We start from the raw sequence: 26383 nt of genomic DNA, 5'->3' as shown, positions 1-26383 counted from the left end.
CTTTTTTTTTTTTTTTTTTTAAGAGTGACAAGGATAAGAGAGTGATTGATGCTGTTATTGGAGTCTAGCATGCCAGCTGGAATTTGGATTTTATCTTATAAATAGGGAAACATCTAAGCATTCTGAACAAGGGAGAGGCATAATCATGGCTGTCTTTTGGGGGAACTAAATTTATACTAATGTAAAATAAATCAGAGAGGGTGTCAGAGTTCAGAGCAGAAGAAATCAAGACTCCGAAATTTTAGATGCACTGTCCAGCGTATAGTAAGTAACTGGGGGGTATAGTCAGATAATGAAATGAAACCTAGACAACAATAAAAGCAAAAGGAAGAGGCCTGCATTTGCTGGGGGTAAATGAGGCTCTGCAGCAAGTAAAAGACTCAAATGTATAATGGCTTAATACAAGAGAGGTTTATGTCTCGCCTATGTGATAGACCAAGACTATTCCAGGTGGTTGGGTGGGGAGTCAGGCCCTTTGTCACACAGCTATTCAGTGACCCATGCTGAGGATCGCTCTGACATCCCACCAAGAGGATTCCAAAAGGCTGACTTCCCAATTGACCAGTGAGATAAAAGACCATGGAGGAATGCATGTGGGAGGATTTAATGGAACAAGTCTGGAATTTCTGCTTCTGTTTCACTGTTCAGAATTTGGTCACATGGCCACACCTAATTGCAAGGGAGACTGGGGAAATAAAGTCTGACTATGTGTCTAGGAAAAGGAAAAATAATTATTTTGAGGAATGGCTAGCAGTCTTGGCCACAAAGACCAAGGAGAGAAACGTGGTTAATGTTAACATCTGTGGATTAGGAGGAAGAAGGGAAACTAGAGTAACGGCGACACCAATAAATATAACGAACGTCTATTAACTTCTTGTTTTATGCGGAACATTGGGCTTTACGCATTTTTATGTTTAAACATCACTGTAGTCCAGTAAAGGAGGTACAGTGATTTTTATGTGACTGATGAGTAGAAGAGGGTTTAGGGAAGTGAGAAGGGCCCTAAGTCATATAGCTATTAGGCAACAAGTCTGACTCCAAAGCTCATGTTAGTTAACATGGATCTGGAGAAGGGTTCATGAGAATTGTAGGAAGAAAACAAAACTAGTTCATTTGTCTACTGCATTCTTTTGCTAATGCCACCCAGTCTAGACAACTTTATGCAGGATTCAAGAGTCCCTGAGACTATCCCCTCTTCTGACATCAGTTGCAAGTTCGGGAACCCCCAAGACTGCACTCAGCTTCAGTAACTCACTAGAAACACTCATGGAACTCCCTGAAAGTTGTTAATACTCACATTTACGGTTTATTACAGTCCTTTCCAAGTAGAATCATGGTTCACTAGCTAACTTCTCCTAGCAACCATGTGCTATAATATACATGGCATAGTGCCAAGCAGGGAAGCTCATTTGAACCTTGATGTCCAGAGTTTTAACTGGGGGTTGGTCCTGTAGACAGGGTTGACTGCCCATTTGGTTGACATTAGCCCCTAGCCCCTCTGGGAGTCAAGTTGATACCTTATGACCCAAGGCCCTCAGACAAACAAAACACTCTTATCAGGCAGGACGTTCCATGGGCTTAGAGATTACTTTCTTGGAGCTGAAAGCTCATTGCTTTATCAGTAGGTTTTGACATTTTACCCACTGCTACATTTTAGGCTTCACTTTCTAAAGTAGTTGATGGAATTTGGCTGTGGTTTCCCTCATATTGGCTGCTGTTATTATGCATTTAGTTCCGTCTTCTCTGGTAGATTTTTCTCCATTGATTAACACAGAATCTCAGTGCCTGGCACCAGTGTTACCGAATAAAGGATTGTTGAATAAGTTAAAGAATAATAAAATGAAAAAGCATTATTCTGAATAAATGGTTATAACTTAGAGTTGGAGAAAAGTTCCCAGTAGAATATTTTAGATTGTGTGGATTGATTTCTTCAGGATACCTTGTAAAGAAGTGCTTTTCTACTTTTTAAAAAAATGTCATCATCCATCGCTATCTGAAAACTTTTAGATTCTGAACCCATAGCTATGCTTCTCTTTCCTCTGCTGTTGTCCCACAAGATTGACTGTGAAGTGAAGCCTATTTTCCCATTGACTTCCTTGAAAAAAAATGGAACTTGCAACAGGGAAAAATTACAGTAGAGAAGAAAAAGTTTTGGTGAACAGATGTCCACCCTTTGATGTAGAGGGCAATGATCCTGGTCAGTGTTGCTCTCCCTTTAGGAATGGTTTTGAGGCACTCAGAGATGTGGATGGTGCACTCCCACCCCAGGGGCTCCCTGTGTTATGTCCTGGAGCCCTTGACACCTATATCTCTAGTGCCTTTTACCTTCTCTTGTGCCTTCCTGCCTCACTTCTGCAGTCCAGGACTTGGACCCACCTTTCTTGGATCCTGAAGCACCTAGGTCACATGCCACAATACAAATTTGGTTGTTCTCACCCCAGAATTATTTGAGTCACTAGGCCCTGAAAGGAAAAGGTGTTCTATCTGATTCTGAAGAAATACGTTTATTTTAAAAGATGGGTGACACTTGGTATTTTTTCCCAGCAAATGTCATGGAGTGTAGGTTCCTGTTTTTTTTTTTTTGAGTCAGAATATCGATCCATTGCTCAGCCTGGAGTGCAATGGCACTTTCTCAGCTCACTGCAACCTCTGCCTCCTGGGTTTCAAGCAATTCTCATGCCTCAGGCTCCTTAGTAGCTGGGATTACAGGTGCCTGCCACCATGCCTGGCTAATTTTTGTATGTTTAGTAGAGGTGGGGTTTCACCATGTTATGCAGGCTGGTCTCAAGCTCCTGGCCTCAAGTGATTTGCCCACCTCAGCCTCCTGAAGTGCTGGAATTATACGCGTTAGCCACTGCTCCTGGCCATTTGTTGTATATTTCTGCTTTGCTGTACTAAGCTTTGAGATTCAAAGGGCTATGGTGTGGACACTGCTGGAGTAGGTTATAATAAAAGTGGCTCATGTATAAGATGAGTTTTCATGACATGATTGTATTGAAGTCATCTGCGCAGGCTGCTATGACAAAATGTCATAGACTTGGTAGCTTAAACAACAGACTTCATTTCCCACAGTTCTGGTGGCTGGGAAGTGCAAGGTCAAGGTGCTGGCAGATTCCAGTCCTGGGTAGAGTCCTCTTCATCACCTGCAGACAGTTGCTTTCTTGCTGTGTGCTCACATGGCTTTTCGCTGGTGTGTACATGTGGAGAATCTCTCATGTGTCTCTTCTTATAAGGACACTAATCCCATTATGAGGGCTCCACCCCTGTGACCTCATTACTTCCCAAAGTCTCATCTCCACATTCCATCACATTGAGGGTGAGAGATTCAACATAGGAATATATATATATATAAAGTAATAATTTTTTGTTTTTGAGGTGTAGTCTCACTCTGTTGCCCAGGCTGCAGTGTACTGGCCTGATCTCGGCTCACTGCAGCCTCCACCTCCCAAGTTCAAGTGATTCTCCTGCCTCAGCCTCCTGAATAGCTGCGATTACAGGCACCCACCACCACACCCAGCTAGTTTTTGTATTTTTTTTAGTCGAGATGGGGTTTCACCATGTTGGCCAGGCTGGTCTCAAACTCCAGACCTCAAGTGATCTGCCCGCCTCAGCCTCCCAAAGTGCTGGGATTACAGGTGTGAGTCACCATGCCTGGCCAACGTATGAATTTTGAGGGGATACAGTTCAGTCCATAGCATCCCCCATAACAAATAATTACATGCCCATGTACATCTGATGAGTAAGGTAAAAACAAGAGTAATTTTCCTGTGAGACATGGGGACTTAGTCTTGTTTCTTTATGGTTAATCTAATACAATACTTTTCCTAACAGCTCAGAGCCCGTTTTAAGCGAATGAGCAAAATATACAATTAATATATAAATGTATAATTTCCAAGGTAGTATCCCATAAGAAGGAATATGGAATTCTATTCATCATACTATTAAAAAAAAAAAGGTTTACTTCCCCCTTTCCACACATTTCTGTAAAATAGGATTGTTGCTCATCAGGTCATACATTCTAGCAGCTCTGTTCCCCATCCAAAGTATATGAATATTTTTAGAAGCAATAACATTTAGTTTGAAAAATTGAGAAGTAATTGGGTGAAGACCTTACTGAATTAGTAAGATGTGAATTAGTAGAAACTTATTATGCTTTGAGTACACAGGAACTTAGTTTTAAGAAGCCTCTGCCCTTAGAAATATAATTTACCTGTTACTGGTATAATTGTGTTTTCAAACTGTCTTTACTTAAAATACTTTAATGCTGTCGTCCTCTTTTTTAGCTAATTTGTTAAGCTTATTCACTGAGCAAAGTCAAATTTTAAATAATTTTAGTCTCAGTTGTCATGAAATTTGCAGTGGTGGACTTGGTGAATAAGGTTTGACATCAAACTGTTTCGAGGTGTTTTTTCCCCGTTTGTTGAATATGTTTCAAAAATGACCACCTCCATGGATAAAGCAGCTATAAACCTAATGTCTATTTTAGTTATAGCTCAAAGTTTTTCCAAACACATTTCTCCCTTTTTAGAATTTCAGTAGAATCAACTCTAGCAGTACTTTGAGTGGTCAAATGAGGAATGTTTAGGCTCCTTTGTTTCACTAACTTTCTTGTATCCCAAATTTAAATTTGAAATAGTCTTCCTTATCCCTGGAAAGGAAAATTGATGTCAGATGGGTCTTTTCCTTGCAGGAGAATGCCGTGAATGGAGAACACCTGTGGCTGGAGACGAACGTCTCGGGAGACCTTTGCTACCTTGGAGAGGAGAACTGCCAAGTCAGATTTGCAGTGAGTGTGGGCTCTGTGTTGTTGGGGGAAGGCCTGCGGATCTGAATGAATAGAGGGGTCACCTTGCCTAAATTTCCAAGGGGAGGTCTGAACGAGCCTGTCCTTGTGAGATGGAAAGCTTCCCGGATGTTTTCAAGGTTTACAGAGAGAGAGTTTCTCAAGTTAACATGGCTTTCAGGTTGTCGCTTGTAATGGTTTTAGGGTTCAATTATGCAGGCCAGGCCTTGGTGTCATGTGTTACTTTATAATGATGCCCAGGGTAGGTTTTTGTGTGTTGGTGGTGGGGTAGAGGGTAAATGTGTACGAAGTAGTGTCTGCTTGTGGAGGGTTTGTTTGGGTGAGGCGAAGGCCTGGGTGTGGAGGAAGGGGCTCTGTCGGTAGGGGAGTGGCCACAGTGGGGCCTTTACTGATGGGTGAAGGTGGAAAGACAGGGAAACATCTGTGCTGGGAATGGGTGTAGGCGAACAAATAATCCAGACTAAGTTCTGGAGGATCCAATTCTAGAAATAATGTAAACAAACAATCAACAGTCAGGTCAATTGGAGTAACGTTTGTTATTTAAAATTTGCTTTGTGTCCCTATTTAGAACAATCTATTTAGAGGGTTAAAATTCTCTTTATGTTGTGAGGTAAGTGTGGCTGCCAGGTGCTGCACTGTGGAGATATCAAAACCATAGTGTTGAGAAATTGAACTTAAAGTTTGTGTGTAGTTTTAAATGATGGGTCCAAACAGAGAGTAATGGGAAGCTTAGGATAGTAAAGAAGAAAGAAAAGATGTATTCTTTCTTATTTGGGGAAATGAGCACCAGAATTCATATAATGCTTTTTTAAAAAAATATTTGTTTATTATCTGAAAGAAATATTTGCAGCAAAATGTAGGGCCTTGAAATTGCGAAGGAATATGTGTTTGTTAATAACTAATATGGAATAAATTGAGTTTCCATCAAAGCTTATGGAAGAATGTGTATAGCCCCCAATGATTTTAACCAGGCTGCCTGAAAGCATAAAGTCCCAGAACCACAACCTTTTTCGTTGCTTTAGCTGTTTTAACTACTGGTTTGTAAGTTTCATTTGGAGAGTTTTGAGTGTTCTGGGGAGAACAGGGCCTGTTTAAGTGAAGTTGGGAATCAATGTCAGGGAAAGACCCAGATGAACAGGCTCTGGATTGGAAGTCGGGAAACCTGGAGCAGAATCTCAATGTTACTGCTCAGAGTGTGACATTGAGAACTTGTGACCTGTGGGCCTTGGCTACCTTCTAAAATGGAGAGTAGGATTAAATTATTTTTAATTTTGTTTGTAGATCTGTAATTAATCATTTGCATCTCTTCTAATTTTGTTGTAAATTTAGTTGACTTAAATATCAGGATTTCAACTTTATGCATATGTATTTTTAATTAAAGTATAATTGCATGAAATTTGATTAAATTAACCAAATCCATGAGAATCTCAGCTGTTTGGACTAAAATGCTGTAAATAATGAATTAACATTAGGGTCTTAGTTAATTGCGTAAACACTGGTCTTGGGATTTAAGAGAATATAAAATGGAAAAAATGAAAGCCAGTATTACTTGCATACATACTTTTGAACAATTTCTATGATGGACTATGATTTTTTACAGAGTTATCCCTTATTTCCAAATTGCTCCCTTTAATCCCTTTCTGTTACTTTTTAGGGGATGGCTACCTCTCTTGACAAATATATGAATAGATACATATATTCTCCTTAAACCTTCTATCAGTAAATAGCATTGCTATCCACTGAACGATTATTACTTGTTCACTAATACCTTTAGGCCAGGAAAAGCAACAAAGGGAATAAAGGAAATTTTAGCTAGAAGTAGGAAGAAACAGAGTTGAGAACATTCCCAGTTTCCTTCTGAAGCTTCCTCGTAATTTCATACCAGGTACTTGGCCCTATTAACTTATATTACAAAATGTCTGAAAGATGAAGAACTCTCCTGCAAAAAAAAAGTTGATTAAATGAAGGAATAAATCAGTGAGGAAGCTGAAGACCTAACTTCTGTAAGTTTCTTAAAGCTCAGTTTCTTTGCCTATGAAGTGGGGGAAACGCTGTTTTGAGGATTTGGTGAGATGATACATAGAAAGGGCTTACTTGGCTCAGCAACTGACCTAATGAATTAAAGGCAAAAAAGAAAAAACCCAGGAAGGACGAGGACTGAAAATTTACAAAAGAACTACCAATTGCCAATAGATATCTGAAGAATACAAAGGCATCCCAATTAAAACAACTCGGGGTCAACTTCATGTGCCTATTAAATTAGCAAAGATTTATAAAATGGTAATACTTAACTGCTGGTTGGGTTAGGCTGAAATGGACAGGCGTATCATCAGCTGCCAGGAGTGTAAGTAGATACACTGTCCTTCACAAAATTGGCAGTGTGTACTGAAAGCACTGAAAATCCTCTCAGTCTCTCTCCCCACCTCACACTGTGAGGTGCGTGTCATCTCTGGGCATCCCATTTTGAGAGAGACATCAGCAAGCAGCAGAGGACCCAGAGCGGGGTGCCCAGGTTGGCTTAGGGGATGGAAGCTTGTTGTAAAGAAATGTTAGATTACATGGGTTACAACTGAGTATTAGGAGCAAAGGCAGGGAGATGTCTTCCAGTATTTGAAGAGTTAATTTGAAGAAAAGCGAAGTGACTTGCTATCTGTTGTTAAAAATGGAAAAGTCATAGAGGTAGAATCCACCGACTCTAGCTTTATAACAATAAACAAACATTACCTGGAAACCTAACAATGCACGCTCCTGTTTCCCTTTTTGCTCCAAATCCTGATTCAGTATGCTTGGAGTTGGACTTGGGAGTCTGTGATTTTTTCCTTTTTTTTTTTTAAGATGTTGTCTTGCTCAGCTGCCCAGGCTGGAGTGCAGTGGTGTGATCTCGGCTCATTGCAACCTCTGCCTCCCGGGTTCAAGGGATTCTCCTGCCTCAGCCTCCTGAGTTGCTTGGGTTAGAGGTGCAAGCCACCACACCCAGCTAATTTTTGTATTTTTAGTAGAGATGGGGTTTCACCATGTTGACCAGGCTGGGCTCAAACCCCTGACCTCAGGGGATCCACCCGCCTCGGCCTCCCAAAGTGCTGGGATTACAGGTGTGAGCTACCACACCTGGCTGAGAGTCTGTGATTTTAATAAGCACCTCAAATAATTCTGGTGCAGATGGTCCGCAAACCTAACTTTGAGAAATACCGTATGATAAGAAAGCACTTAGTCAGTCCGAGCTTCCCAGTAAGGGAACAGGGTGCCTGGAGAGATTGACTGGAGGGATGTGTGTTTGTGGATAACATGGTTGGCCATCTTTCAAGGATGCTGTAGTTGGGGAAGCACAGCTGCTTTGGGCAAGAGGTCAGACACAGAGTTCTCCAGGCAAGTCTTTAGTTTAAATGCTCTGTTTGCAGTTTTCTTAGAACAACAGTTTTTTTTTTTTTTTGGGGGGGGGAAGTATGCATAAACAGATCATGTATTTATATTCTAATTTCTTTTAATGAACCACCTTTGAAGAAAGCCTACCTGTTGGGGCTGGGACTAAATTACCATAACCAGGTACTACCTGCAGGCTCCTAAACAAAATACAGGCAGAGTGCTCAGGGGAGGAGTAAATCCATCATCTCCGATGTGCCTTTCACTCCTTTCCTATTTTAGCAAAGCAAATATCACAAGTAGAAGTTAAGAGAAGGAAGAAGTCAGTGTGGGTTGAAGCAGACAGGGGCAGCTTCATGGAAATGGGGTTCAAGCTCAGTTTTGAAAGATGGGTAAGATTTACATAAGTGAGTTTGAAGAAGGAGAGCATTTCGGGCAGGGAAGAGGAACATGAGCAAACTCAGAGGTGGGGCAAGCTCTGTACAAAGGAGGTGGCAGTCGTGAGCCGTGCATGAGCATGTGTCAGAGAAAAATGGAAATAGGTTTTTTGAACCAAAACTTGAAGTGCATATTATAAATACTTGTGGGCTTAGGAAGTGTGACTATATAATACATTGTCTAAACCAAGACACTTTTGAGGGTGAAAGTGGCTGCTGTTAATAATGATCTATGTAAAACTAAAACTGTTCTGCAAAGCCGGGACCTCCTGCTGCCATGTGGATTGATATTTGGGGACTGATATTGGAGGGTACTGAAAGCAAAGCAAGGCAGTGACTTCCAAAACCCTAGAACAGCTGCAGGAGAGTTTGTTCCCAAGTGTCAGGGCTAAACCACGTGACCTTTCCTATTCTACAGTTCTCTGGTGGCAATATTTAATACTGTAGAATACCTGTGAGCAGATACGTAATGGAATTAAATTTGTTCCCAAATTGGCAAAGGTTAACAAATTAGCAACTGTTTCTTTTTCTGGTCTAGATAAAATAAAAGGATGCAAAAGTAATGAAATTGAAGTAGAAAGATCACTGTTTCCCAACCTGCTTATGGGCACAGGAAACCTGAAATAAAATTCCAGCCAGAATCACTGTCGTTTGGTGACATTTATTTTTATGTACATTTATTCATTTATTCACTCATGTATTCTGCCAGTGTTTGTGAGCTGGGTTGAGTCCCTAGTGCCTCACCATTTAGTGGGCACAGCCAGATGGAAACTGTTCTCATGCTCGGGGGCTAGGCTATACAAACATGTTTAGCCAAATATTTGTACCTAAAGAAGCTCACCCCTCTGGTAGTAATCCCTGGAGTCCATACCAGTAGTGTGCATCTACTCAGACTTGAAAGAAACTTGCCTACTTTGATATGCAAATTGTACACCCACCGTGGTCATACGGACCTGAATAGGCACAGATGGGTAGCATGGGCGGTCCGAAGGAAATAGACTTTGTGTTGGACTGACCTGGGTTTGAAAATCTGCTGTTCCATTTATGTACTGAGTAAAATTGGGACATATCACTTTGCCTCTTTTTGCCTCAGTTTCCTGATTGAAAGTATTGCTACTGAGATAGACCACAGTGATTCTTACTTGTGGATGAGCATTATAGTCAATTATGCCATTTTACCTTTTAATCTTACCTTTAAAGTGTTGGTTCCCATTCTGAATATACCGCATCAAGATCTCTGGGGAGTGGGACTGAGCTTGAGGTCAAAAAACAAACAACCAGATCTACAGATGATTGTGTTCACTGTCAGGGTAGAGAGACAGTGATCCACTTCAGAAACACTGTCAGGACTGAAAACCACGGCCTGGTTCTCACATCTGGTGTGTAGTGGCTGCGATGGGCTAAATAGTGTACTCCAAAAGGTATGTTGAAGTCCTGACGCCTCAGGACTTCAGTACCTCAGAATGTAACTTGATTTGGACATAGGGTTGTTGCAGATGTAATTAATTAGGATGAGTTCATACTGGAGTAGGGTGGGCCCTAATCCAGCATGACATGTGTCCTTATAAGAGAGGACACACAGAGATACACAAAGAGGGCCATGTGGTGATAGGGGCAGGAATTAGAGTGATGCAGCTGCAAGCCGAGGCCTTCCGAGGATTGTGGCTCTCCCCGGAAGCTAAGAGACAGGCGTGAAATTCATTCTCCCTCCAAGCCCTCAAAAGGGTGTTCAGCTTTGTTGAAACCTTGATTTTGGATTTCTGGCCTCTAGGATTGTGACAGAATACACTTCAGTTGTTTTAAGCTACCCAGTTTGGGTTCCCCACAGAACACCCATTGCCGTTTTGTGGGATCTTAGTAGTCAGTGGAAAAGTATATGAGAAATGCTCACACAATGTTTGCGGTTTTCCTAGGACTCATACTCATCATCTCTGATCCGTAACAACAACCTTCTGGGGTGGTCGTACGGGGCCGTTCACTTCTACCTAAAGATAAAGAAGAGTCAGAGAGGCTTACTCACTATCCAGAGCTTTATGACTTTGCTTTCTTAGGGCAGTGCTAGGAAGCTAATATAGCAGCCATTCTATAAGTCGAGTTACCTTATCTAACCAAGCAGATATCACCATTACATAGGCTCATGCACACGTACGCATACAGGTGCGTCTACAGCAGTCTTGAGTGTTTAGGTTGAGTGGTATGCGGTTGCGGTGTAAATGAGCAGATGGGCAGGTTGGTGTCAGAGGCTGGGAGCTGTGGGGAACAGAGTAGGTAGATGGTGAGGTGAGTGAGCATGTAGGTTGTGTAAGAGGAAAAATGGAACTGTCATACTTCAGGATGCTGTTACCAGATATATCTTCTCTATTTTTAAATGTGCTCATGTCACCCTCTTTTCGTGGACCAGCTAATAGGTGCTGCTTTGCTTTTGTTATTGTTTTGTTCTTGTATTTTGCTTTAGTCATTTCCTTGTAGATAATGTTTGGTGAAAATGGCTTAACCCCACCTGTGACACCTGGCCTTAATTCTAAGGTTCCTTCTAATGTTGCTTGCAATTTGCCAAATACAGTTTTATTGAGAAAGTGAATGAATTGTGTCACAGAGGCCGTGTGATATAAGAGTTGGAGGATTGTAGGGCAAGAGCTTCACAGATCCAGAGACAAAAAGATCTAGATAAAAATGCAAGTTCTTCTCTGCCTGTCTAAGCCTCAGTTTCCTCTGTAAAATAGTGGTGATTAAATCTACCTCTCAGAATCAGTAGAGGGATAAAATCAGTTAACAAATGTTTGTATTCATTTTCCTCCTCTTCTGTACTTACTATGGTTCAATGTCATGGAGCTGAACAAGCTAATTGCAGATTTGGTTGGACTTTGGCTTAACAAGGCCTTACATTTGGGATGATTCTGTCTATCCCAACACTAAGACTCTTACACCTTCACCTGTCATTTTGCTACTGTGTGTAGCATCCATATTCTTACCAAGTCATGACTGGGAACAACTGAGTGGGACAAATCAAAGTAACCCATTCTGTGATCTCATCTCACAAGCTGTGTCTTCTTATTGGTGAATCAGAAGCCTCATCATTGTCTGTAATGGGGTATCACAACATTCACTCACAGGAATGCTGGTCATGTCCTTAGATTCTTGGAAGAAACTTTCAAGAAGAGTACAAGGGTCATAGCTCTCTGCCCTATTTGAAGGAAACTTGCAGCTTTCTGCTGTTTAAAAATGAAAATGACTCTGAGTCCAGTTATAACTTGTCTGTTTCATCTCAGGAAGAATGAGCACCAGGCAGCAGCTTGTGAAAATGCTGGTTCCTATGCATCTGTGTGTGTGGGTGAGAAGATGAGAGAATCAGAGCCCGATGTGCATTACTGGGGACTTTCTGGCCATCTGTGTATTCGGGTCTAGCTGGTGTGTACCACGGAGCACCAGCATGGACTTAGAATGCACCAAGATCTGCCTGCATGTTGCTCCTGCTCTGTCAGCCTCAAATGCCAGTTGTCTGGCACAGCAGACTCATGATCTGCACCCCAGATGGCAGTTTGGCTGAGCTGGGTGCAGGCTGTCAGAGGGAACCACGTGTGTGGCAATAAAGCCCAGGAGGCAAAGCCAGCTCTCTTGAGTTGTTTGGGTGCCAGCCATTCTCTGCCAGGGGCCTTTTTCACCATTAGGATATTGAGGATCTAATGAATCAAGATGACTCATGGAAAGTGTAGCCATCAACAAAAATAAGAAAAGAATTTTCACTGACACGCTCTCTGCTACTGAGTTCCTGGTCAGTGGATATGAGAGAGGGAGAGAGTGGGGTGCTCTCAACAGTGGAGGTAATGTCGCCCTTTAGGTGTCCGGCCTGATAGCTCAGCATTTCCATGAGATTGTCCACGTGCACACTTAGAACAGTGTCTGGCACATGGTAGACCCTCAGGATATGTTACCTGTTGTTACTATGACAACTGTCATGGGGATTGTTATAATTATTCTTTGGTACCAAGTGCTGTCTGTATATTAAAGGGGAATCTAGTGCTGATACTTCTCACTTCATGTAATGGGGATAGTGACAGTATACGTAGGCGATGAAGCCAAGGGATCTTTAGGATTCTGTCACTTCTAGGTGACCCTGGATCAAAAGCCATTGTCTATTTGCACAGCCCATTTTATTTTTGCCCAAAATTGTGTTCTGGAGAACACTAAACTTAAATGAAAACAATATACGGCATTATACATTAAAAGGAGCTCATGACTATACATTTCAAAAACACGGAATGACTTTAATACATAAATAGGTCCTATGAAGCTCAACGAAAGATATAAGGTATGCAGGATTTCCTACTTTTTTTTTGAGGGAATGGGAGGATTGTGGAACCCATTAATTTTCCCACAGAACACCCATTGCCATTTTGTAGGATCTTAGTAGTCAGCGAAAAAGTATTTGAGAAATGCTCACACAATGCTTTGCAGTTGTCCCAGGACTCATACTCGTCTCTGATCCATAACAACAATATTTTGAAGTGGTCTTATTGGGCTGTTCACTTCCACCTAAAGATAAAAGAAAAAAAGAGTCACAGAGGCTTACTCACTCTCCAGAACCTTATGGCTTTTTTCTATCTTTGTTCTTTATACTAAACTTTGTTCTTTATACTAAGTTCTTTTGCCTTTATACTAAACTTTCGTTAAGCCAAAATGCCTGTGTCTTATTTTATTCTTAGAGTTTGAACCTCTGAGAATAATGGTCGTCTCTTCTGTCATGACAATTTTAGATTGAGGCTGCATTTGTGTGTTTGTGTAAGGGTGTGTGTTTCTGTGAAGCAGTTCTGTTGTTATTGGATATTGTATGGTCCTGTCACCTAGTAATAAAAATAATTTGCATCTGATTTAGCATAAGGTTTACATGTTACCTAGGCAATGCCCAGGTGTACAGAAATGGTTTCTCTTTTTGTAGTGTTTTCCAGGGGCAGGGACCCAGAGCACTAGGGTTTAACCAGTGCTCCTGTTGCTCAGAGGCACTCAATCTTGATGGAAGCGTTATTTGCATTATCGGTTACTCCAAAACCACGACTGGCCTCCACAGTTGGTATTGTTAGAAGGTTGTTTCCTGCCTCATTGATGAGATGGATATTCAGAAGGTGGTGCTTTAAAAACACGAGGAAATGGAAAATCCTGCATTGATGCCTTCATTAAAGGAGGCGCAGGTGATGTGTTGATGAAACGTGTGAGCTTTGGAATCAAATGACCTGGCTCTGAATCCTGATTTCCAGGCTTTGAGTTGTGTGACACTGGTCTTTGTTTTAACCTCTTTTTCTTTTTCTTTTTTTTCTTTTTTTTTTTTTGACAGAGTCTCACTCTGGAGCCCAGGCTGGAATGCAGTGGCTCGATCTTGGCTCACTGCAAGCTCCACCTCCCAGGTTCATGCCATTCTCCTGCCTCAGCCTCCCAAGTAGCTGGGACTACAGGCACCCGCCACCATGCCTGGCTAATTTTTTGTATGTTTTAGTAGAAACGGGGTTTCACTGTGTTAGCCAGGATGGTCTCGATCTCCTGACCTTGTGATCCACCTGCCTTGGCCTCCCAAAGTGCTGGAATTACAGATGTGAGCTACCGCGCCTGGCCCGTTTTAACCTCTTTAAGTCTAAGTTTTACATCTGGAAAATGGGATAATACTGCTTCTTGTGGTGGTTGTGAAAATTAAATGAGTTAATGCATATATAACAGCAGGCTGGCAAATCATAGGCACTCAATAAATATTGTCCACTATAATCTTTGCTCCTTGAATGATAGTGGTTCCAAGAAACTGAACCCAAAGAGACAGCCGAGAGTACTAGGTTTGGAGAGTCTTAGAATCACCTGCTACCTCAGTTTCCTCGTTGAAAGTTGAGGACTGAGCTTGTGAGGTGAAACAACTAGCCCAGCTGACAGTCAGGCTGTGTCTCCCCTCTATTCCTTCCCCATTCTCTCAACCTTTTATAGCACACACCACTTACTAGCTATCATATTTTTAAAAATTGTTCGCTTATTTATCTGTCTCCAACACTAGAGCGTAAGCTCCATTTAGCTCAGGGACTCTGACCTTGTTGTCCTCTCCGGTATTCTCCACACTGAGGTTAAGTGACTACACTGAATAGTTACCCTGTGTGACTTAACATTGAATGAATGAATGAGTTCAATGAGGTGCTTGTTGAGAGAGAGACACAAACACACACAGACACCTGTCACCAGATCAACCCTGCCATTTAAGTATTGTTATATTTACAATCCAGGATGTCTGAATTCCTGCCTCATTTTTAAGGCTCTTTAGAGGGAGATTTAACACATGCAGGTAGCTGTCTTGTGTAGGGTTTTATGCCCTGTTTAGCCAGTGCCATACCTTTTGCAGCACATTTTATTTCATTCTCGTGGAGAACAGAGACTGCTTTTTGCCATCTTGGCACACGGGGTCATGGTGTGGTTGTCATTAGTCAGCTCCCCTAGGGATCTCATGAGAACAGATCATATGAAAGGGCAGTCACGTTAAATATCATATTTCTTATCTGTCTTCATCAGTCTTGGTCCCTCAGTCTACCACTAGCAAAGAAAAGAGAAACACAGTAAGTTGTAACACATAGAGTTGGCTTTGGGTTAGAAGGACTTCACTTCCACTCTTAACTAGTCTTTGTTGGACAAGTGGCACAGTCTCATAGGGTCTCAGTTCCCTTAACTGTAAAGTGGGGAAATTGTGCCTACTTGGCATGGCAGAAGAGAGCTGTGTTTACAGTGTAGGTAATGTGTATATTATACAACTAGCCTCCTGGCAAATCTCTGTGGGTATGATGTCCTCATTAAAAAATGATATGGGCGGGTGTGTATGTGTCAGTGAAAACATTACCAATTGGAGGTACAGTGTTGAGTAAACAATCACTGAGATGTCTGTGGGTCTTCCGGGACTAGACTGGCTGGAAGACTGCCTTAATTATGTCACCAAATCGCTTGGAATGTGAAAAATGGCAGTGAAAGGATAACAAACTTACCACAGCTTCTTAACCAGAAATATAATATTCCATATCAAAGCAAATATCTCTAGATTATTGGTTAGAAATATTAAACTGTGAACTTTAAGAAAATAATTCTATTTCCACATAGTAAACTGATAACAGAAACATATCAGGATTCATAATACAAGTAAGATTGTGTTTATGGTCCTATCACACCAGCAAGGACTGAAAAGGCAAAGTGTTTGGGATTTCCTAGTTTATGCTAGGGCTCAAATCTCTGTTGTACCCATGATTTGCTACCTCAGAACTAGAGAAAGCCACCAAGACATACAAACACCATTTTTTATTAACTTGTTTTTGCTATGACTTCTGTAATAGGTCTAGCCCATCTTCACTCAAGTCTGTCTGCTTGAAATTTGTGAATGCACATGCGTCTGTATGTGTGTAGGGCTCTAATGGTATGAGTTTCTACTTATTAGTGTCTGTGTACCTGTAATTATGTTTATATCCATATTTGCATGCACATCAACCCTTCAGTTACTCTACTATAAGACACGTGGCAACTTTGACCTACTGGCACAAATAATAACCTTGAAGAGCATGTAAAAATATGACAAGGAACAGCCACAAAAGCACCTGTAAAGAGCGAAAACCAGGAAGATTGCATGATGAGTTGAAACTAGTGACTGGCCGTGGTTGTATGCTGACTTCTAAGCTGAGAAGCATAGAAAAACAAATGGGGGAAAAGAAATAAGAGAAAAGACAAGCAGGCAAATTTTGAAGAAGCAGAAACAAGAAATGAGGGCAACAAAGTACAGTGCACTTCAATAATAAGAATGATGAAATATGAAGTGTCCTTGGGTAAAATGAGGGCCAGGGTGAGAAATAGAATTATGGATTTTCAAGGATTTCTTCAAGTTCATTAGGCTGGAACACTTTTTAATGTATCATGACCATGAGGGAGGAGGCAGAAGGAATACCTGAGCTGCATGGTAATCTAGATGGAGGGGCACACTGAGTATCATTCCCCATGACTCTCCGCCTGGCATCTCTGAGGGCATCAGTTTGTTAGTATCATTTCATTAGACTTGTGCAAACCCAAACTTATCGGGCCCTTCACCATGCTTGTTATAAAGACTGGCTGCAATATTTGTTTTATATCTCAATAACTGTGCCTGAATTGTAAGAAGATTTCCAAAAGATGGTAGCAGTATGCAGTAGTCACCCAAATGGATTCCAAGGTGTAGACTTCTCCTAAGATTCATGTCATAGCTTTCTGTTTTTTTGTTTGTTTGTATATATGTTTTAGAGACAGAATTCTGTCGTGTCACCCAGGTTGGAATGCAGTGATGTGATCCTGGCTCACTGCAGCCTCAAACTCCTGGGCTCAAGTGATCCTCCTGCCTCAGCCTCCTCAGTATCAGGGACCACAGGCTTGCTGTAGCTTTCTTTTGAAGCCTATCAGAGAAACTTTGTGCCTATGACTTTCTTCTCATTAAAAAGAAGTATTAAATCCACTAACATAAGTCACATGTAACCATTTAAGAGTGTGATTTGGTACAAGGGTAAACTGTTCAGATACAGACATGTACCTTTTTCCTCCCTTAAAAAGAATCCTGTACTGTTTTGACCGTAGTTTTTACCAATCTTAATGCAGTGCTCAAAACATGATGGGTGTATCATTCTTTACAAGCAGTCATCAACTTTAGCTTTGAATTAACGCAATCCTAGCAATTTGGTTCTTACCAAATTGTTTCTCCTGTCAGCCCTGATTGGCTGCTTCTCAGAAAGAGGAAAGTTTTTTTGTGTGTCTTTCTAGTTCTTATATTCAGCTCACAAAGTTCTTTTTTTCCCCTTGGCTTTCTGCTGTAAGATTTTGGTTTTCTTTCTCTACAGATGAAAAATATAAAATACAATAGCTATGTGGGAAATAGACAACTTTTTATTTCAGGTTCAAACAACAACACACAGGCACTGCTCTTCTTTCTCCCAGTAGGTCTCTCTGGAGGTCATGGAATTGACCCTGCCTAGGTGGGGTTCAGCCCAGCATCTAGAACCTCCCTGCACATCTGAGGTTACTCGGGGGAGGTGCTAAGAACATAAACATAAACACTTCATATGCAGAGTGCTTGTGATAATGTGCTCCTCAGAACAGAACAAAACACGCTGTTCGAGGAGCATCAAGTGAGTTTTCCTGCGGTACTCGAGAGGCAATTCCGACCGTAACACAGCATGAGACTGTCAGGTGTGCAGTCAGCCCAGCATACACACGAACAGCAAAGCTGACCAAGGGGTAGGTTTGAAGCCCTCCTGAGCTGCTGATGATTCTACTGAAAGACTTAAGGACAAAGTATGAGGAATTCACGCTGACCTTAGGGGAGGCCGGTGTGGGGCTAGGAAGAGGGCTGTGTGCTCTCGGTCACTCGTGCGTCTCTGCCTTTCCTTTTTGTTCCATTCTTGTCACTTCAGTTTAGGCCCTCATCACCTCATATGGTAAATTATCACTGTGGCCTTTGAATTTCTTATTCTCTTTCAGAAAAAAAAGCCAATGTCTTAACCACGACCTGCAGCACACCATGATCTGGCCTGCTGTTATCATCTGGCCTCATCTCCACTTCCCCGCTCTGGCCCTGCCACTCCTTAGCATCCTGACATCTTCATGCCTCTGAGCTTTGCACTGGCTGTGCCTTTGCCTAGAATGCTTTTCCCTCAGATATCCACGTGGTGAACTCTCTCACTTCCTTTGGGTGTTTGTCAAAATGTTCAGTGAAACCTTCCCTGGCCAACCTGTCTACAACTTCAATTTTCTCCTACTCCTGATATTTCTTATCTCCCTTTCTCTTTTTAGTTTTCTTTTCAGTACTTATTTCTGTCAATATATTATATACTATATTTATCTCTCTTGTTTGTTGTCTGTCTCTCACAGGAGAATATAAGTTCTATGAGATCAAAACAGTTTTTTAGGGCTGGGCACAGTGGCTCATGCCTATAATCCCTGGTTCTGTCTGTTTTCTCTCCACTCCTGCAACTGTTCCCAAATAAATATTCCAAGGTTTAACTAACTTGTAAACATAGGTGGCATCACATGAGCCACAGTAACACAGATGCAACTGTTTTTAACTCTACGCAGTCTGTGTAAGACCTCAGTCTTCTGCAAAATAGCCCTTCCATCAGATAGTCCTGTGGGTCCTCAGAAGACATCTGACTTATGCTCACAAAAATATTATAGTTGTTCAGCTATGATTGTCATGTGGCCTCTATGCTCTCTTTCTTTTTCTTTTTCTTTTTTTTTTTTTTTTTTTTGAGACAGTCTTGCTCTGTCACCAAGGCTGGAGTGCAGTGGCACAATCTCAGTTCACTGCAACCTCCACCTCCCAGGTTCAAGTGATTCTTATGCCTCAGCCTCCTCAGTAGCTGGGACTACAGGTGCCCGCCACCATGCCCGGTTGATTTTTTATATTTTTAGTAGAGACAGGCTTTTGACATGTTGGCCAGGCTGGTCTCGAACTCCCGGCCTCATGGAATCTTCCCACCTCGGCCTCCCAAAGTGCTGGGATTACAGGCGTGAGTCACCGCACCTGGCTGCACTATTTTTTCCCTATTGTGGGCAGAAGGCTTCCATTCCTCAAACACTTTGAGGGCGCCTCATTACTGCTGCTTTTGGAATTGCTCATTGCGAGAATGTCTATGTCCTGGTGGGGGTTTTGTCTCCTTATGTTTCTTAAATCCAGCGATTTTTCAGACCAGGGCTGGTTGAGGGGTTAAGTGGGGAGAGAGCCCTATGCCAGAAGTCCTTTCTCCTTTCTTCCCTCCCCTTTTCCTCTCAGAATAACTGTGTCAGGCAGTGTTCTCGGTGCTGGAATATAGCAGCATGGAAACGCACAGAGAAATGTCCACCTCTCTGTAAGTGTAATTTTGAACCCCGTGGTTTCTGGGGAGTAGTTCTGTTTCCCCTTCTCTTGCAGCTCCTCATGAGACAGCTCCTCTGGCTTCTTAACACAGCCAGTGTACCTACTTCCCAGGTTTGAGGGCATCCTACTCTACCTGCTGGCAACCCCCAGACACACCGTTCAAACTCAACCACCAGCCTTGAGCCCAGTGACTCCTGTACATAGGCACCCAGGAGCCCAGGAATTGTCCCGCAGTGGACATGCCAAAGCAGGTCTCCATGTCTTTTCAGAGGCATCGGTGCCTACTACATAAAGAGACTTCGGATCTTTTTTCTGCTGGAATGCCTTTGATTTTTTTGAATGTACGCATTTTAAGCCTAAATTCAAGAATTTGCGTTCTTTGCTAGACCCTTTTTACTGGTTCAGCCTCAGATTTTGCCCTCCTCTAGATGATAGCTTTTCTTGTCTGAGCTGTTGTTGAGCATGTAGCCATGTGTGGCTCTCTCCTGTTAATAGCCTTTTCTTCCAAGTCCCTCTTGTCTCCTGAAGTAGCTTGCCAGCTCTTCCAAGGACAGAAGCTTCCTTCTGTTTATATCCTGCACAGCACTCACATAGTCTCATACACATAGTGATGGTTAAAATAATTGGTGAACTAAATTTCCATAAATATATTCTGGAAAAGTCAGCAGTAACAGATTGTTTCAGCCATATGGAAACTTCTCTTATGTAGGATACCTCAAACCGTCATGATTCCAGATACCTGGCATCTACAGATTCAGGAGTATTGGTGTATATCTGAGCATTGCATGAGTATTTTGATGTATCCTTTGTAAGAGTCTCCAACTCAACTTCTTGTTGTTCCTGCTGCTTTTCTTCCAGATATTCTGAGGTACTTTTAGCATCATCCCTTATCAAGGGTGTTGATTGTTGGGGGCTGTCTCAGAAGGTTTCAGCCCTTACCATGTCCTTGTCTGTCCACAGATCATGTTGCACAAACACATGGGGTCTTGAAAAATGAAGGCCTGCCTTCCAACATGGGCCAGCACTGCTCAGGGTCTGGGCTAGGACCTTTGAACACGGAGTGAGGTCTCTCTGTAATTGAACCTCTAAGGAGAGGTCTGAGTTTCCACTTGGGTCACAGACTCCTCCGGACATGTGGCATCTGCTCCTTGGTCTGGAATCATGAGATCATGTTGTCATAGACAGAATGAATGGTATACTGAGGATAAAAGGAGTGTGCTGGAACTTCAGCTAGCCACCCTCCTGGCTTGTCCAAAATATTCTATATTCTCTTGAAGAAAAAGAGAAGCCTGCATGAGTGATAGTGGAGGTCAGGCTTTGGCCCTGAAATCATATTAATGGAACTTTCAGATAATGTCATTCTTCATTTTTCCTAATGCCAATTTATAGATTGCATCCCAGACTCCCCAGAGAAGTAGAACTTGCCAAGTATGCTTGTCATTTCTTCTAATTAGGTTTTTAAATAAATCAAAGAACTCTTGTTTTCATTTACCTTGGATTATACAGCAACAATGTTCTTGTGTATGTTGCCAGAGAGGCAATGCCTATTGAAAGGACACCAGATTCCTGACATTCTAAGAGCTTAGGAAGGCTCCTCCCCTCCGCTTTCCTAAGCATTCCATTAGCCCCACCATTTAAGAGGAGGAAAGGACAGTTCTGCCAGGGCTGCATGGCCCCTCCTTCCTACCCATCTCCAAAGTGCTGCTATGGAGTGGGCTTTGTGGTCTAAAAGGGAAGGAGAAGGGAGGAGGAGAGCACTCCCCTGGCCTTTCTTGCAGTTTTCCCTTTGCCTGATTTTCAGCCTTCCCTCAGTTTCTAGTCCTCGGGGTGAATCTTCCCATCTAGGAGGCTAAGGGGTAGAGAAAGCATGGGGGATAAAGCTGGGAGGCATCTGGGGATAGGCCCAGCCCAGCAACCTCCTCTGTCCTTCTTCCTGGCTTCTCACCATGCGACCCCACTCTGGCCCTTTCCCCAGCATGCCGCCATCTGCCCCCTTATACACTCACAGTATTGTTGGTTTCTGTCTGAAAGCCCCTGTCCTGGCTGTCATCCCTTTGCTCACTGTGGCCTCATAGCTGGTGATTCCTTGCATTAGGTCCGGGAATTCTGGAGTAAGGTGTCATGAGCTCAGACTTTGCCCTGGTGTTTTTGGTCCTGCAGCAGCCTCTGGTCTCTGAGCTCTTCTGAGATGGGGAGACTAAGAACAGGTTGCCATGCTGGTTGCTCTTTTCCCACTGCCTTCCCCATGTCCCATCTCTGATGATTCCACCTGTAGAGGTGGGCAAGCGCAGTGGGAGATCTTAGGACCGCAGCAGAAGCTATGTGGTCAGCAGGCAGTGCAGTTGGCCCCACTGCAGGGAGAAATAAGGCTTGCCGTGTGCCTTATTCAGAAGCGGACAGCCAGCCTGCTTCTTGGGTGTCAAACTTCTGACAATTGGGAATGACAGATATTTAATTTTACTTACCTTGGGGAGCAAAAAGGCCCCAATCCTTTGATAAATCATAGGTCTGTGAAAGCAGATAACCCCAGGCCCTGAAGGACCCACCCCCTTCTCCTTCCCTCCCCTCTTCTCCCTCTTCTCTCCTACCCTTTCCCATCATTTCCCCTTCTCTCTTCTTCATCTTTATTTTTCATCATCTTTCCCTTCCTTCCTTTCCTCTTTTTCTCTGTCAAACTCTCTCAACTCCCACCAGATATTCATTGTTACTTAGCAGAAATCACATATCTTGCTCAAAGGAAGAAAAAAAAAACAGCTTTCTTGGTACTTATAGATCAGGGACTTAGGTAAGGGATGTAGTTGGGTGGGATAGGATTCAATATTAATCTCTTTATTAGGGACAATTGTATACTCTCTACCACTGCCTGCCACTGATCCCTCTGTCCTCCTCAGTCCCCATTGCCTGCTCCAGTGGTCTAAAGCTGTGATGGTTTTTCTCTCATGCCTGCTGTGAGCTGAAGATTGGTGGAGAGCTGTCACTACTTTGAGTGCCAGCAGCACCTACAACATGGGAAATATGTAGGATGTGTTTTCTCTTATAACCACTGTGTGGCTGCTGGTGAGATCGTGCCCACCATCCTAAAACCGAGCATATGTTTTATTGTGTTGTTATTTAAGTAAATGTTGCTCATGTTTTTATTAGAACAGTGTAATATAATGGAATGTGATCTATACTGTGCTCCATAGTGTCTTAGTTTAAACAGATATGTTTCTCGCTCTGCCCGCCCTGCACCACACACCTGCAAGTAAGTTTCTTTTGAATATCAACACCAGGAAAATCAGGGAACCCTTAGTAAAGGTGCTTAGGTGCTATTTGATATTTAAGGCAGTAAGCTCAGTTGGCCTTTAAATTCATTGATGAGAGCAAATTACTGTTTTTTAAATAATTTTAATTTTTAAGCATGTTTCATGTTCTAGGCAATATTTATTTGTTTAAATTATGTTTTTGTGCTAGGTTCCATAACAACTATGTCCCAATGTGAGGAATAAGACCTTACCTACTGAATGCTTCTTTTTTGAGACCGAGTCTCACTCTGTCACCTAGGCTGGAGTGCAGTGGGACAATCTCAGCTCACCGCAAGCTCCGCCTCCCCGGTTCACACCATTCTCCTGCCTCAGCCTCCCGAGTAGCTGAGACTACAGGTGCCCACCACCACGCCCGGCTAATTTTTTTGTATTTTTAGTAGAGACGGGTTTTCACCGTGTTACCCAGGATGGTCTCGATGTCCTGACCTCGTGTTCCACCTGCCTCGGCCTTCCAAAGTGCTGGGATTACAGGCGTGAGCCACCGCACCCAGCCCCTACTGAATGCTTTTAAGTGACTTTTCTTGGTTTAATTTATCACCTTTCATAGAGAAGGAAGCACTGGCTCATATAAGTTATTTGGGGAAAAGTGAATATTTGTAGTGTTTACAATGTCCAGATTCCTGCATCTTACCTTTGTATATAGCTGGGAACTTCAAAATAGAAAATTGCAACTTCACCAAGCATAAAATTCTATGTGTTTTGGGCAATTTCTGTTCAGAAGCTTATTATCCAGCTACTTCAGATAACTTTAACCACTTGAAACATAGTCATACGCCACAAAGTCAGTGGTCAAAGTTTCAGATTTGCTAAAACAGTTTCCATCAATTAAGGAACTACAAATCTATTTACTTTGCTACTATGGCAAAAGGCCTTGGACCTTTACTCAGAATTTATTTACTTAATTTTACATATGATTGTAAACTGTAATTATCTGATTTCTCAAATTAAAAGCTGTTAAGAAGCTGCCACTTAGGAAATTGAGAGCAACAAAAGACAGCGACACTGACTCAAAACGAGCTCTACCCAAACAGAAGGACGGGAAAGAGAAAAATGACTGTTCTGTATAGTACAGTGCATCATGTTGTAGTCTTTATGAAGAAAAATTTAGAATATGGTCTATATATTCTGCCTCAAAAGGCACATAAGTACGTAATATATTTTAAGAGGATCTTTTAAAATCCAATATAGTTCAGTTAAAATCAGTTTTATAACTTACAGTACTCAACTCCATATATTATCATCTGCAGAACATTGCACTTCAGTTATTCCATTTGAATGTTCGTGCATTTACATGACGTTCCAGAAAGCTGAGAGATAACATATCTTAACTCACCGGTTCTCAAATTCCTCTAGCCCAGATCCCTTGTTCAAAAGATATTTTGACTCAGAATCTTGATTTGTAAAACAAAGACAGGAGGAGGCATTCCATTTCATTGACTGCATGAGGCTTCCTGAGTTTTCTCGGTGCCCTCCTCCCATCCTCAGTGACTTTCATAGGAGCCTAAGAAATCCCTGGAACTCCATAGAACTTAATGCAGAGCATAGTGTCAAGCATGAAGCTAGACTAGGACAGGAGTTATTGCCAAGGAGGGAGGCTTTTCAGGCATCCTTAAATCACAGCCCGTAAGTGGTTGCCTACCTGTGGTAATATTGCTTTGCTTATCCACAAAGTAATTTGCTAGGAGTTTCATGGGAAATGAATAGACTGGAATCAACTCCAGTTTCCTTAGTGTCACTGTAACTCTGATTAGCAATGTGACTCAAATGCCCCATGCATTTTCTGCAGGTGGTGCCAAAGCAGTGATTGGCACCAGGATATCCATAGGAAACAGAAGGGAAACCATGATTTGCTTATGGATGCTCTACCCTGTAAAGCAAAATAGAATTTTCTGATTGTTCTTTTGATTGCTACTGCTGTGCTACTGCAATTACTGCTCATGTTTTCTTGTTGTTCCTCCCCCTCCTTCTTTTTCTCTTCTTCTTTTCTTTTTTAGTAGTAGAACAAGACACTGTTCAGTAGTGTAGCTAGATGCTTTGGTTTCTTTTATCATTGTTATGTGCCAAAGCAATTGTCAAACTTATTTCATGTGCTACACCGTGTTCTTCCCTCAGGAAGAGGAAATCCAAGAGTGATAAAAGCATCTGCAAGCAGAGTAAAGGCATCTCAGTCAGTGGATTTCTTCTACAAGTTTCATGGCAGTGGTACTGCAGTGTTTTAGGTTCTTTGTAGGTGGCTGATAATGTGTAAATACCCCATGTTGAATGAAGTCAGCTGTCCAAGACCTATGAGACTGCAGTTTCTTTCCTGATCCTACCCCTCCAAGGTGGTGGTTTGCAGCTCCTCCAGGAGACTGGAGTCTCCTCTGGCCGCAGCAATACTTTATTTCTTCTCACCTACCTGACACAATTGGCTCAAAAATTATACCTCAGCAGGGAAACTACTCGGAAGGGGGAGGTTGCCAGCAATCTCTAAGAGTATCTTCCTTAAGGACAGGAACTCAAGGCCTTTCACACTTGGATGCTTTGATAGACCATTTGATAGATAGGCTTAGTTATAGTACATTACTTTCAGGCTCAAACACAGAAATTATTCATGCAAATCCTCCTTCCAGTCTGTCCTTTGTAGACAGGGCTGAACTTTCCTATCTTAGATCGTGTACGACACTGGCAGTCATGAAATGTAGATTCCGCTCATTCATCTCTCTCCATGCAGTCCATTTTTTATCATTAGAGAAAAAGATAAACTTTAAAAAGTTTTATTGTATTATAATTTTAAACTAGTATTGACTGTCAGAGAGGCCAACTTGTGTAATGCTTATGAGCATGAGCTCTGAAGCCAGACCACCTGGCCCTCCTGTGCCTTAATTCGCTGACCTTGGGCAGTTTTCTCATCAGTAAAATGGAATTAAGAATAGAACCTGTTTTATAGGGTTGTGAGGGTTAGGTGAACTACCATTCGTGAAGTGCTTATAAGAGCACATAGCAGATACTATATTCCTTTTTAGCAGCTTTTCCTGCTTTTGTTGCTATTCTTATTATTGTTTCCTGGGTGTAAAAGCTGAACTTGCCTTCTTTTCCTTCTGGAAGATTTGGGCAGAAACCCAAGTAACTTAGTCTAGACTCATGCCTGGGATAGAAGCCTAAAATGACTGGCCCCTGGAAATCTAGACACTTTTGCAATAGGGAAAGAATGCCTGTTTCCAACTTAGATCTAAGTTTGGATGTTGGTCTTGCCCCTTAGCTACTTGAGCGATAATGTAGAAAATATTTTAAAATGGAAGAGAATAATGCCTATATTGTAAGGTGCTGAAACTTAGAAATGACAGAATAAAGAGCTGGTTCTTATTATATGCTCAAAATATTGGAGCTATTATTATTATTTGAAGAGACAATCTAGCCCACCCTAAGTCATGCAGATATGGAGCTACTTGGTGATTGGAGAGACTGTTGATAAAGTTTATTTAATATTTAAGATGAAGTTTTAAATTTGCTTTGTAATAGAAATAATTACAATATTTGGTGTATTTATGTATATATTATATATGCCCACTTTAATACTAGGGAACTCTTCGGAACTCTTCAGAACAGACTGTTAACATTTCTT

At 42.0% G+C, this 26383-nt stretch overlaps 1 protein-coding gene across 1 annotated transcript in view; it reads left to right on the top strand.

The window, feature by feature from the left end:
* DGKI (diacylglycerol kinase iota) overlaps positions 1–26383 on the top strand; it is a 453887-nt gene that overhangs the window by 163786 nt on the left and 263718 nt on the right. Inside the window, exon 3 of the mRNA XM_015134986.3 lies at positions 4691–4786. Within this exon, the coding sequence (XP_014990472.3) occupies positions 4691–4786 (96 nt within the window). The remainder of the gene's footprint in view (positions 1–4690; positions 4787–26383) is intronic.

The sequence above is a fragment of the Macaca mulatta genome, chromosome 3 (genome assembly GCF_049350105.2).
Source record: "Macaca mulatta isolate MMU2019108-1 chromosome 3, T2T-MMU8v2.0, whole genome shotgun sequence".
Taxonomy (NCBI): domain Eukaryota; kingdom Metazoa; phylum Chordata; class Mammalia; order Primates; family Cercopithecidae; genus Macaca; species Macaca mulatta.
This window is presented reverse-complemented; position numbering and strand designations above follow the sequence as displayed.